General features: G+C 42.5%; 1 protein-coding gene across 2 annotated transcripts in view; it reads left to right on the top strand.

Annotated features, from left to right (window-relative positions):
* Positions 1–12,580, top strand: part of CTNNA2 (catenin alpha 2) — a 1,189,124-nt gene that overhangs the window by 367,337 nt on the left and 809,207 nt on the right. For both annotated transcript variants that reach the window (XM_067704543.1, XM_067704544.1), the window contains exon 4: positions 2,147–2,313. In XM_067704543.1, the coding sequence (XP_067560644.1) occupies positions 2,147–2,313 (167 nt within the window). The remainder of the gene's footprint in view (positions 1–2,146; positions 2,314–12,580) is intronic.

Genomic DNA, 12,580 nt, shown 5'->3' with positions numbered 1-12,580 from the left:
CCCTCTCGATATTTCATTAGATTCACCTTGGTGTATAATGTTCTTTCTTGCTGCACTCTACAGAGTGAGAATGAGGTACACTTCTCCCCACCACTCAGATATTTGCTACTGTCTTTTTCTGGGTGACACAGGGTGGGCAGAGAAGAGATTTATGCAAGCCTGTGGCAAGGGTAGAACACTGGGATTGAATATGTACCTCCTAACTGCCAGCCTCTACCTTAAAGTATATTTAGGCCTCTAGAGCGATACATCTTGAAAATTCACCAGTATGATAGTGAATATTTAAACTTCTGCCATGCTGCTGTTATATATTAAGCCACTTGTTTGTGCCTAGGCATAAAGACTAAGCTGGCTGGCTGTGTCATAGATGGTAGCCTCTTTTAAAGTCCAACAGCACAATAGATTTCCTTACACACCCACATTTCTTAAGTATAAAAAGGATCACTGTGAGGGTTTAAATAACTACAACACTGAGGGAATTACATTATATTTTGATCTGCCTGTAAAATGATGAGAAGAGTTTTTTTATTTTCCCTTATATCTTAGGATAAATTATAGGATGCATGGCCTTTCAGTGATATAATTGACTTTATTTAAATCAACTCAATTTTGATGAATAGATGAGAAGTATCATTTTATAAATAAATATCGAATGACTTGTGTCACCCTAATTTAATTAATTGGTCATATTAACTCTACTCTTCTGGTTCATTGAAGCATTTGTACCCCTGTGTGTTTTCTGCTCTGTGAAGCTTGATTATACTTTTTCCTAGTTCTAGTTCCTAGTTCTGTGTTCTCCGGGTGGATATCCACCCCATGGAGCCCATCTCACGTAGTGAATGATCTCCCTTTGTTTCCCTCTCCTGGGGTGCAAATGTGTACCTGTCCATTGTGTTGGGTCCGTATTCACCATCACCACCTCGTCTCTGGTTTCCATACCTAACCAGTCCCCAAATCCATTGTTTCTCTCATGCAGATCTCATTAATACTCCCTTCCTCTCTGTATCCTGTTCCTATTTCCCTGGTCCACGTCTTCATTACTGCTCCCTCAGATTATAACCGTGCTTTCCCATTTTCTCTGCACCAGTCTTGTCCCTTCCAGTTTATTTTATATAATGTGGCCAAAATAAAAATCTATTAAGTCATTTCCCTCCCTGCTGAGGACACAGTTCAGATCTCTTCCACAGTGTTCCAGGCCCTGGTGCCTCTCTTCCCCACACCCCCGACTCGCTGTGATTTTCCAGGTGATTGCATTTCCCCATACTCGGCGCCCTGCTCCAAGTTCTGGAGCCTCGTGGTGTTCCTGCTGCCTCGGGTTTCCTTCCTACCTTTGTCTTCCTGGTGAATACATTTTAGTTTTTCAAAGGCTGTCAACGTTGACAGCTTCCCTCCAGCCTCACACTAAATAAGTAAATCACTTCCTCCTCTTCTTTGCCTTCATTCTTAATCCTATGTCTATGATGGCACGTAATCACTATTATGTGTGTATTTACAACGTGTGTCCTCATTAGATTGTGAATTCCTTGGGCCCAGGGCCTTCTTAGTCACCTTTGCAATTCCAGAGCCTGGAAGAGAATCTGACATGAGTATGTGCTTAATAAACATCTGTTGAATCGCTTCAATTGTCTCACAAATGTTCTCTATATTAGAGAATAGCTTCCTAGCAGACAATTGAAAGAACAGACTTGGGGTAACTCTATAGTCTGTTATTGTCTGATTAGCTCAATTAAGAGTACAGAGTTCATGAGGCCAAGGTCTTAAGTTTCATTCCTCTCTGGAGCAGTTAACTTTATTCTTCAACTGTTAGAAACCAACTAGCCTAGTGAATACCACTGGTTCCAAGGGATTTGCAGAGTGAGAATGATTAAGGTCAGGCAAATTCATCTCAGTTCTTAGACAAATTGAATTAAATATATTCCTTATTGATGCTAAACACATAATTTTACACTTGGGTTTTGTCTACAGCACCTGTCTGGGTGCACTTAATGCGTTTGCCTTGAAAGTTTCTGCTGCACTGAGGGAGCTGGTACCACCTGGTAATAGTGGTTTTGCAATGAGAGCTGTGATGGCCCGTCCACAGATCTTTACGACTGCCAGCCTCTGAGCCTCCCGTCTACCCACGTGTGTCTCCGTGTCTGTCTTCCAGGTGAGACGATGCGCATCGCCTCTTCAGAGTTCGCTGATGATCCGTGCTCCTCGGTGAAGCGTGGCACCATGGTGCGAGCTGCCCGGGCTCTGCTATCGGCTGTAACGCGCTTGCTCATCCTGGCGGACATGGCAGACGTCATGAGACTTCTATCTCATCTGAGAATTGTACGTATGAAGAACTTATCAAAATGTGCTTTATGTGGGTAGCAACATGGACCATGGCACTGAACTGGACCAAAGATGTTTCGCTGCTCACCAGATCACTTGGTTACTCACCCAAGTGGTATGCCCCCAATTTCTCTACTACCAAAATTATATTCAATAATACATCTTTCAAAGTGACAGAAGATTCACTTGAATTGTTTTCCTTCTCTCAAAACACAGAGTTTGAATTTCCCCTTAGTTCTTGGCGTACAAAGCAGTGCATTTTTCAGGCTGCAGAGGCCGTGTGTGGTGTGCCTGCCTGGACTTTGTCTTGAGATTCAGAGCAGCGCTGGTCCCTGTGGTAATTAGGCCAGGCCGGCTCTTCTGGGTAGCTGGCCACGTGACCACCTCTGCCCAGCATAATATAGATCCCACGTTGCATTGTATTGTGTTAACCGCTCCAGCGTTGCCCTTTTGTAGAATTACGTACTTTGAACCTCTCTGAGTCTGGCAATAAAAAGAAGCCTTGTCCATAGCACTGATGGCTAGAATCTATCTTGTTGCATCAAGCTTGGCATCTAACATTCCTGGATTGGGTCTCTGGGTGCATATGTGCCCCACCAACTCCTAGAACTCCATGATATGTGCCTTGCTTGTCAGGATTCCTTGGTTCCTTTTAAGTCTTTTGTTTCTTAATGGAAGTGGAGACTTGCCCTGGTCACAAATTTTCCTGGGTCACGTGCAACCCTCCCAGCCCTCGACAGCTAGGCCTTTCTCTGTTTTTCTAGTTGCTCACTGGTATCTAGTTGCAGCGGGGTGGACCCACCCTTTGATGATGTAACTCAGTTGCTTAGGAATGTGGCTTCTGCCTAGAGGGTCTCTATTCCATGCCCTTATTTTCTTTCTCCATGAAATGAACAATGAGGGGGCAGATGAGATAGGAAATGAATAATGGCAGCCTACTCTTACCTCACCTTCCATATCAGATATGTCCAATATGGAGGTTCATTAAGAAATTTCCAAAATCACAAGTGTTCTCTGTCAAAAAGTCTTGGGCAGGGTCTTAGCTGAGCTGGCCCCAATAAAGGAGCCAAGATTTCCACAATTTTGTATAAACTCTGCAGTATTATGAAAGGCCTCAAATTCCAACATCCCCAGCCTGAGTTGCATGGTCATAAACCACAAAGCAGGTTTAGCTCTTCATGGTTTCTGTTCAGGTTCCTGAGGAACCAGGGGACACAAAGCAGAACCTGCTTGGGAATTTTTCTCTCAGACTTTTCTCAGATAATAGGCCTCAGAAACCCAGGAAGGCTCTTGTAAGTTGGATGAGGTGAGCAGTATGAGGATAGACTACCTATTTCACAGGATACTGAGGGGCAGTGTCACTTTATGAATAACCTTGTGGCCACTGGAGTAAGACAGCCTACGTCTAGTCTTGGTTTGGGGTCCACTTGCCAGCCTGTCCTAACCCACCACATAAAGCCTCCACAGCATAGAGAACAGAGGGGTGGTAGCCAAAGGGGGGGGGCAGGGGAGGGATGGGATGGGAGGCTGGGGTTAGCAGATGGAAGCTATTATCCAGAGAATGGATAAACAACAAGGTCCTCCTGTAGAGCACAGAGAACTAGATTCAATAACCTATGATGAACCAGAATGGAAAAGAGCCTTAAAAAAGAGAATCTATACATATGTACAACTGAGTCACTTTTGCTGTACAGCAGTAATTAACGCAACATTGTAAATCAACTATACTTCAATAAAATATATGTGTAAAAAAATAATAGGGCTTCCCTGGTGGCGCAGTGGTTGAGAGTCTGCCTGCCAATGCAGGGGACACGGGTTCAAGCCCTGGTCTGGGAGGATCCCACATGCCGCGGAGCAACTGGGCCCACGAGCCACAGCTACTGAGCCTGCGCGTCTGGAGTCTGTGCTCCGCAACGAGCGGCCGCGACAGTGAGAAGCCCACGCCCTGCGATGAAGAGTGGCCCCCGCTCGCCGCAACTGGAGAAAGCCCTCACACAGAAACGAAAACCCAACACAGCCAAAAATAAATAAATAAATTTAAAATAATAATAATAATAAATGAAACTTCCTTAGGTCTCACACCCCATCTGTTAGTAGGGGGCTAGTGATGGTGCAGCCCTCAGAGTTGTGGGGAGGTTTAAACTGGGGGAATTCCTTATGAAGCATTCATCACGGAGTCCGGTGCAAAGTAAGTGTTTGGTAAGTGGCGGCTATGTCACCATTCTCAGATCCCGGAACTGCAGTGCTGGCTGTTATTTCTGCAGCCCCGCCTGAATTATGTGCTTCTTTTAGGCTACCGATGACTTTGTTCTCAAGTGTGTTGGAGAAAAAGTTTTGTTACCTTTCTCTTCCAGCCTGCTTAGTCTTCAAAGGCAACATTTTAAGAAAGATCTTTCCCGAGATGGACAGTCTTCCTTTACCAGGAGAATAGGACTGAACCTAAGGAAATTAACTTTACATCTTGTATGTTATCTGTGCCGTGAAAGGCTATTTCAAGCCCCTCTTGAGGATTGATGGAGGCTAAATATTCTCCCCGAATGGTCCACACGTGGAGGGTGCTCGTGCAATCGGGGCCTGTAGTGTGATGTACGGCACCAGTTGCTGCCCGCAATCCTGCCTCTACCCACCTGTTTTGACCAGTGCTGTCGGCTGATAACATCACACTGCAGCCTGTCTTCATGTGGAGTCAATTATATCCTCTTCCCGACACAGCAGATTAAGAGAAGTTTAAAAAAAAAAAAAAAAAAGATTTAGCACAAAATATGGAAAGGTCAACCCAGCAATATTAAGTAGTCCTGTCAGACTGTCAGTAGTAAAATTAAAAATGATTGTAGACTGAAAAACACATTTGTTCTACTGAAAGCGCAGCCTCTGCAGGGAACAGCGGTGGCGGAATGGTGCCCTCTTGTGGAGCAAATGGGGAACTGCAGCTTCTGGTGCTAGCGCTGAATTACTCAGGTCGGGTGTGTCCTACTTGGGTTCAGGTCAATCAGGGTTTCGTACGATGGGACTATTGTTCCAATCCCCTAAAAAAGACAATGTGTCAACAATTCTTTGCAATTGAACATGGTATATAATTCTGCTTGGCATTTGTATTCTTTTCTATAGAAACACATCCTCTCATAAACAAGTGTTGTCTGCCAGCATCTACTTACTTGTTTTTAAATCAAGATGAAGGAAATATCTTCATGTATTTTGATGGAACAGGTTAGAAATTATCATCTATACTTTTATCAAGGCTTCTTCCAAATAAAAATGAGTTTCTCTACCAAATGGTTGATAGAACATAGATGAGAAAAAGAGTGGCAGGCGCTTTCTAATGATAATAAAGCAGTGACTTGATTTGGGGTCGTGACATTGATTAACACAGTATAAGGAGTCCTGTAGCTTCCTGCCGTGTTAACCACTGCCAAGGTATTTTACCTTTAAGCACTTCAGATAATATTTTACTTTTCATCTTTCAGGCCATATGCCCAAACTCTATTGCCGTTCTTTCCAGATACTGATTTTTCTCATTTCTGAGTAAGTTACAGGAATATGGAGGGAATTGCCTTCTTATCAGAAACTTATTTTCATGTCTTTCCATCAATAATTCACTGAGCAGATGAAGGAGAGTCAATTTATTCTCCTAAAATGCCCGTCTTCATTTTCTGCCCTGCACCCTCTAGGTAATTGTTGGCAAATTGAGTAATCCTGAGCAAAACTCATTCACCCTCTGAAAATGAGTAAAGAACTGGGAATTCTGCAGAGGTTGTATGATTTGGCAGTGTGTAGGTTTTTGCATTCTGCTACCTTAAAATTACATTTGCACACTTAAGTTTATATGCCTGCTAAGGAGTCCATCTTTTCATATAACATAGATATTCTAGCTGCTCAAATTAAGCTACTTGCTCTATTTTGCAAGTATTTGTGTGTGCTTTAACGTTGAGCTCTCTTTTGAATATATTAAGGATTCGTATGACTGCTGAAGGTTTTTGCTACTGTAGTTATTTTGAATTCGGGAGGATAGTGATGGAACAGCGAGTGACATATAGTTCAAAGCCGAGTTATCGCCAAAGTGGGAATTTGATGTTCCTGAGCGAAGCTAAAGGAATCATTTGCACATCAGACATCATTAAAAACTACTGAATTATAATCACTTGTATGGTTGAAGTTGCTGGTGAGTGATTCCCTACAGACACCTGGTGTATCCTGCAATCAGTTGACATTATCAGTGGAGATGGAGTTGTGACACTTCACGCTTTGAAAGGACTCCTGCATTTCAATCAGTGATCAAGAAGAGCGATATTTATTTTCCCTAAACTCTGAGTGAATGCAATCAGAGTATATTGTCCAATTCTTAGCGTTGGTGATGTCATTACACACAAACTCACCTAGCCATGTGTGTGTCAGAGGAAACAATCACTTTTTTCTGTACTCAGTCTGAGTCCTGGAATAATGATGTTCCCGATTATCTCAGAATTTCTCTCTAGAAAGTCAATAGCAAAATGAGAAAACACAACCATTTAGTCAACTTCTCAGGAAATTCAGATTATCTTCGAGGCTACCAGGGGACAAATCTAATGCTGCTGCCCCATTGTTGGTGGGTGAGTTTAATATTGCCTGTGATTTTTGTGACATTAGCATTGAATGGTCTTAGTGAGTCCCCAGTAACATTATTTCTCAGCAGTCTACTGTTTTGTCCTGCAACTCTGATGTGGCTCTTTTTAAAAAAAAAAAAATATTGAAGTATAGTTGATTTACAATATTTTGTTAATTTCTGCTGCACATAATCAAGGTATAAAATATCCTTGTCTCTGATTCTAAAGGTAGAAGTTACTGCCCAGGTTCTTAGCACATGTTTTTCATCAGACCTGTCACGGCATTAACTTCAGCTGATTTATTTGGAATTTACTTATTTATTCAGTTATCCTTTCAAGAGATACTTATTGGATGCCTACTATGTATAAGACATTGTGCCAAGATATATGACTTCAAAGGTAAATAGGACTCAGCTCCTGCCTTCATGAGTTTATAGGTGGGGGAGACATTAAGAAAGAGTGAAGCACATGTTGTGAAAATTGTGCATACTGCTATGGTCTCACCTGGAAGGAAAACATAATAATTAGGATGTTTTCCATTTTAAATAACAGAAACCCAACTCAAGTTGGCCGTTCCAAAAGGGAATATATTGACTCACCAAACTAAAAGTCCAGAGGCAGGTAGCTTCAGGCAAAGCTTGATCAAGGTACAAACATGTGACAAGGACCAGGTTTCTATCTCATTTTCCTCACTAAGGACACTCTTCTCCGTAGGCTCTTTTCTCAAAATCTCAAGGTAGCTGCAACATATTCTCAAGATTACATGCTTCTAGGTTATAGTTAGCAAAAAAGGAAATTCTCTTCCCAGGCAGCTCTAATAAAAGTTTTATAATTTTGTTAGTCATTTTGGCCTCTAAATCAGGTATACATCTCTGAGTTAATTATTTAGAGGGGACATAGAATGTGCTGATTTCTTAGTTTGGTCAGCACTGTTCTTCTCCCTCATCACCTTCCAAGCCAAGGATGGGATCAGTTCAACCAAATTGTATTGTTGGGTGATTTGGGATAATGTGAAGAAGGGTGATGTGGTTGGGAGAGGGAGGTGTTAGGACTGGGGCTCAGTGAACTGAATGAGATTTGACTTTTCCTGAACTAATTGTTCAACCACAAATTGAACAGGCTGGAGTCACAAGCCCAAGCCTGAACCTGGGGGCTAAGTGTTGAGGGTGATTGGAAAGAGGTTGGCCCCATCCAAAGAGTGGGGGAGGTGTCATCCTGTCCAGGAGTGAGAGCAATACTACACAGTAATTTGAGCAGGGAAAGCTTAATATAAAGAATTATTAGCTCTAATAGATTAGAGGAACAAGGAATTGTCTAGGAAGACGTAAAGAGAACTCTAGGGAATCTAGGAATGGCAGATGGAAGGAGTAGCCACTCCCCCCAGGACTGAGATAGAGCACGCTAGGAGGAGCCCACCCCAAACCAGGGCCAAGATCCAGATGTTCCTAGGTCACTGGATGACAGAGAGGCCACTGAAGTGCCACACAAGCCAACGGAACTTGCTAGAAATCTGCCCTTTAGGGTGTCAAGGAAAACTGTGCGTGGAGACACGTCTCACTAGAGGCATTGAACTACAGAATCACCCATGGGGGCCAGCTGGTGTTGGAGGAGCTACCCCTGCTGCCGAGCCTGTCCAGGGAGCACTCCAGGACCAGGAAACAAAACCCCTTCCTCCTCTGTTGCCTGTCAAACACTCTCTTCCTACAAAGCTTAACATAGGAATAAGATGCAGGGTTTCCCTGGTGGTGCAGCGGTTGAGCATCTGCCTGCTAATGCAGGGGACACGGGTTCGAGCCCTGGTCTGGGAAGATCCCACATGCCGCGGAGCAACTAGCCCCGTGAGCCACAACTACTGAGCCTGCGCGTCTGGAGCCTGTGCTCCGCAACAAGAGGCGGCGATAGTGAGTGGCCCCCTCCTTGCCACAACTAGAGAAAGCCCTCGCACAGAAATGAAGACCCAACACAGCAAAAATAAATAAATAAATTAATAAACTCCTACCCCCAACATCTTCAAAAAAAAAAAAAAAAAGAATATATTGTACAACACAGGAAATATAGCCAATATTTAAAAAAAAAAAAAAAAAAAAAGACGTAAAGGGCCGAGCTACGTGTTCACAGAGCAGGCAGAAAGTATGAAATTTAGATTTTATAACCAGCCTAGGGAGAGAGTGATTCACTGCTCCCAACCGGGATGCTCTTGCCAGAAGAAGGGAGATGGATCCAGGTGGGACAAAAGATTTCACCTACTGAGAGCTTCACAGGCAGAGGAAAGAACAAAGGCATGAGAGTGAGGGAGGGACTTGGGGCATTCACAGTAATATGGTTGATTGATTCTGTTGTTGGAGCAGAGAGGGTGAGGTTGGGAGGGGCAGTCACAGAGTTAGAGAGATACAGGGTGTGGAGTGTCTCCGTTATCATGAGAATTAGTTTGGACTCTACCCATTTGTTTAGACTCTGTATGGATTATGGGGGACTGCTGAGTAGTCCTAAGCATTAGAATCAGCTTCGTGATTTAGCCAAATAATTTTGGTAGCAATATGGAGAAGGAATTAGAAGAGGGGTGAGCCCAACCAAAGAGACAGATTGAGAGATGAGATATGATTAGAATGATCCAGGCCAGTGAATGAAAGGAAAGCTGAGTGAAGGCAGTGGCAGTGTGTCCTGTGAAGGGGTAGATTTTAGAGAAATTAAGAGGTGGAATGGAGACTTACCAGATGGGGCAGGACTCTTAATGAATCTTCATTATCAGCTGATCAGTACAATCCAAACTGGACTTCAGCAGCTTTACAAAACCATCCTTTTTAGGAAACTGAGGCAGCACAGCCCAGGAGTTAAAAGTATGAGCTCTGGAGCAAATTATCTGGGTTCACACCCAGGTTCCTGCACTCTCTTGCTGTGAGACCTCTCAGGCTGGCTGTGTCACCCCTCTGGCTGCAGTCTTTCCTCTGTAAAGAAGAAACAAGAAAACTATCAGCTTCGAAGAGCTGTTTGGGGGACTAAATTAGGTATATGTAAAACATTTGGACCAATGTCTGCTACATCATAAGTAGTCAGGGACATTGTCTATTGTCATTTTTCTTGTACAAGCTGAAGGTAACTTTGGAAATGTATCAAGATGTATTATTGTACTTTATAAAGCATGGCAGTTTATGAATAAGTGATGCTAGCATTTAATCATTCTTGCTTTCTGATGAAATCATTGTCTTCACTTTTGAACAAGGAAACAGAAAATTTAATCAAGAAGGCCAGCTTATCTTTAGGAGGCAGAAAGATAAAGTATGATGTTGCTGAGATATCCATGGTCAAACCAGAGTATATGGCTCAACAAGTAAAGTAGTCAAATATAGAATCTTGTCTTCATTCACTCATTTACTTGGCCAGCTCCTATTTCCAAGATAACATCTTTTAAATTTAAATCCAGATCCTAACAAGAGAGCTTTGTATGACTTATTAGTTTCATTAGTGTCACTTAAAATCCAATCAACTGGATATCAACTGAAGGACCCCAGAATGAGGTCAGTCTGTCCAAATGGAAATGATCATAAAAATGATTTATAGCACTGGTATGGGCAGTGACTGTGGACAGGAGAACAGGATCACATGGTCCAGGAGGGGAAACAGACTCCTCTGTTCCTGCTGTCCCCATCCCTGTATGTCTGCCTAGCTCCTAGGAGGTGCTTAATAAGTATTCATACTTAAGAAGTATGAATCCTCAGACTACTTTTTTTACATCAAAATAAGTAAGTGCAGTTTCAGTCAGGAAAATTGGAGATTGATTTGATTTAATGTAATTAATTTATTGTTTTTGGCCACACTGTGCAGCATGAAGGATCTTAGTTCCCCAACCAGGGATCAAACCTGTGCCCGCTGCACTGGGAGCACAGAGTCTTAACCACTGGACCACCAGGGAAGTCCTGGAGATTGACTTAAAGAGTCTGTCTCAAACAATTTGACAGAGCTGTCGACTAAATAATACTGACAAGTAGGCTTGCTTTGGAAATGGGGGTAAGGGCTATTTCAGACAAACTCTGAGAAGACTCAAGATTTTAAGAGTTTTAAGGGACAAGCTCTGAAAATAATATCTAAATCCACCAAATAGGGAGGAAATTTTAATATCCTGTCTAGAAGTTCACACTTTTCAGCTATCCCCATCCCCAGAACTCAGGCTCTAGTATTAAGGACAGGAAGACCTGCCAGAGCTGAGGGTTCTCATGTTGGTGTTCGTCAGCCCAGGCCGGCCATGGGAGGAGAATAACTGTCTGTAGGGTCCAAGGTCAAGAGGGCATTTATTACAAGGAAGGACGTGGCAGCTGCCTCTAAGGGCCCCCTTTATCAGCTTGTTGGAAGTGACTTCCCAATCCAGCACACAGAGTCCCCCAAACCTCCCCTTATAACACCTCCCCCATGAGCACCAGTCTTCTTCTCAGAACCATCACACAGCCTGCCATCTGTGTCCTTCCACTCTTCCCAGGTCCCTGTCACCTGCAGACATTCCAAGAGCAAGATGTAGCCTTTCCTCTTCACAGTCATTCAGGAACAATGCAAATAGGTACGAAAGAAAGATCTTCTATCTTCCGTGAAAGATGAGAATGGAAACCTAATTTTATCTGGAGTCTAGATTGAACCGCCCATCACCATCATTCTAAATAACTTCCTTGCTTGCTGCAACTCTTTACTTAATGAAATGTTAGCCTATTTAGTAAATTTAATGGTACTGTCGTATCTGTGGAGGAAAAGATTTGATGATATCCATTATCACTGGTTTATAGACACTATTCTCTTCCTGCACTCAGTGGAACTTGGTGAGGAAGTTGGATTAGCCACCTTTGTGATTGTGTCAAGTTAAACAAAGGTGTAACTCTATAGTACTATGTTAATCTATGACTTTTTCTAGCCATTTTAATGGTCATTTGGATTACCTGCATTGTCAAACAATGAACTGTCTGTATATTGTCCTTTGATTTGGTCTAAACTACAAGAGCCAATTGGAATTCTGCAGTAGACCCATACATTCTCTATGTATTTCTCATTACTCTTTCAGAGCTACCATTTCTCTTTTTCTACTGCCACTCTCACAAGCCTGTACTAGTTGAGGCCTCTCTACCAGACTCCCTTCAACACTAAGAACTTTTGATTTTGCAAACATAGTTCTGTCTTGTGCCTTATTCACTCACGATTATGTTCCTGGCTATTTCCACTGATCGTTATTCTGTTCACCCTAGTTGATGCCACCTTACATGGCAACAAAGCTTCAAATTCACGTACTTTGCGAGGCTCAATATTTTCTCTTCTATTGGACGGCAAGGCGTAAACTCACCTTAAAATTACAATCCCTTTAGTCCCAGATTTAGAGGTGATGCCGAGAAGACTGGTTGCAGATTTAAGCTATCTCAAACTTTTTGCAGCCCAGGAGTTCCTCCAGTTTTTGTTTGCAAAATATTTCCTCCCCTGAAGATTTCTAAAGGTTGTTTTTCAATTCCATATTTCTTAAGTATATTTTCCTTTATTTTTCTACTTGAAATTAAAAGTCCATATCCCTTATCAAAACCACAACTCAAAATACAATCAATGTAGTATTTTATTTTTTACATCTTTATTGGAGTATAATTGCTTTACAATGGTGTGTTAGTTTCTGCTTTATAACAAAGTGAATCAGTTATACATATACATATGTTCCCATATCT

The sequence above is a fragment of the Pseudorca crassidens genome, chromosome 14 (assembly GCF_039906515.1).
Source record: "Pseudorca crassidens isolate mPseCra1 chromosome 14, mPseCra1.hap1, whole genome shotgun sequence".
Classification (NCBI taxonomy): domain Eukaryota; kingdom Metazoa; phylum Chordata; class Mammalia; order Artiodactyla; family Delphinidae; genus Pseudorca; species Pseudorca crassidens.
The sequence above is the reverse complement of the archived record's forward strand: the minus strand, read 5'-3'. Positions and strand labels throughout refer to the sequence as shown.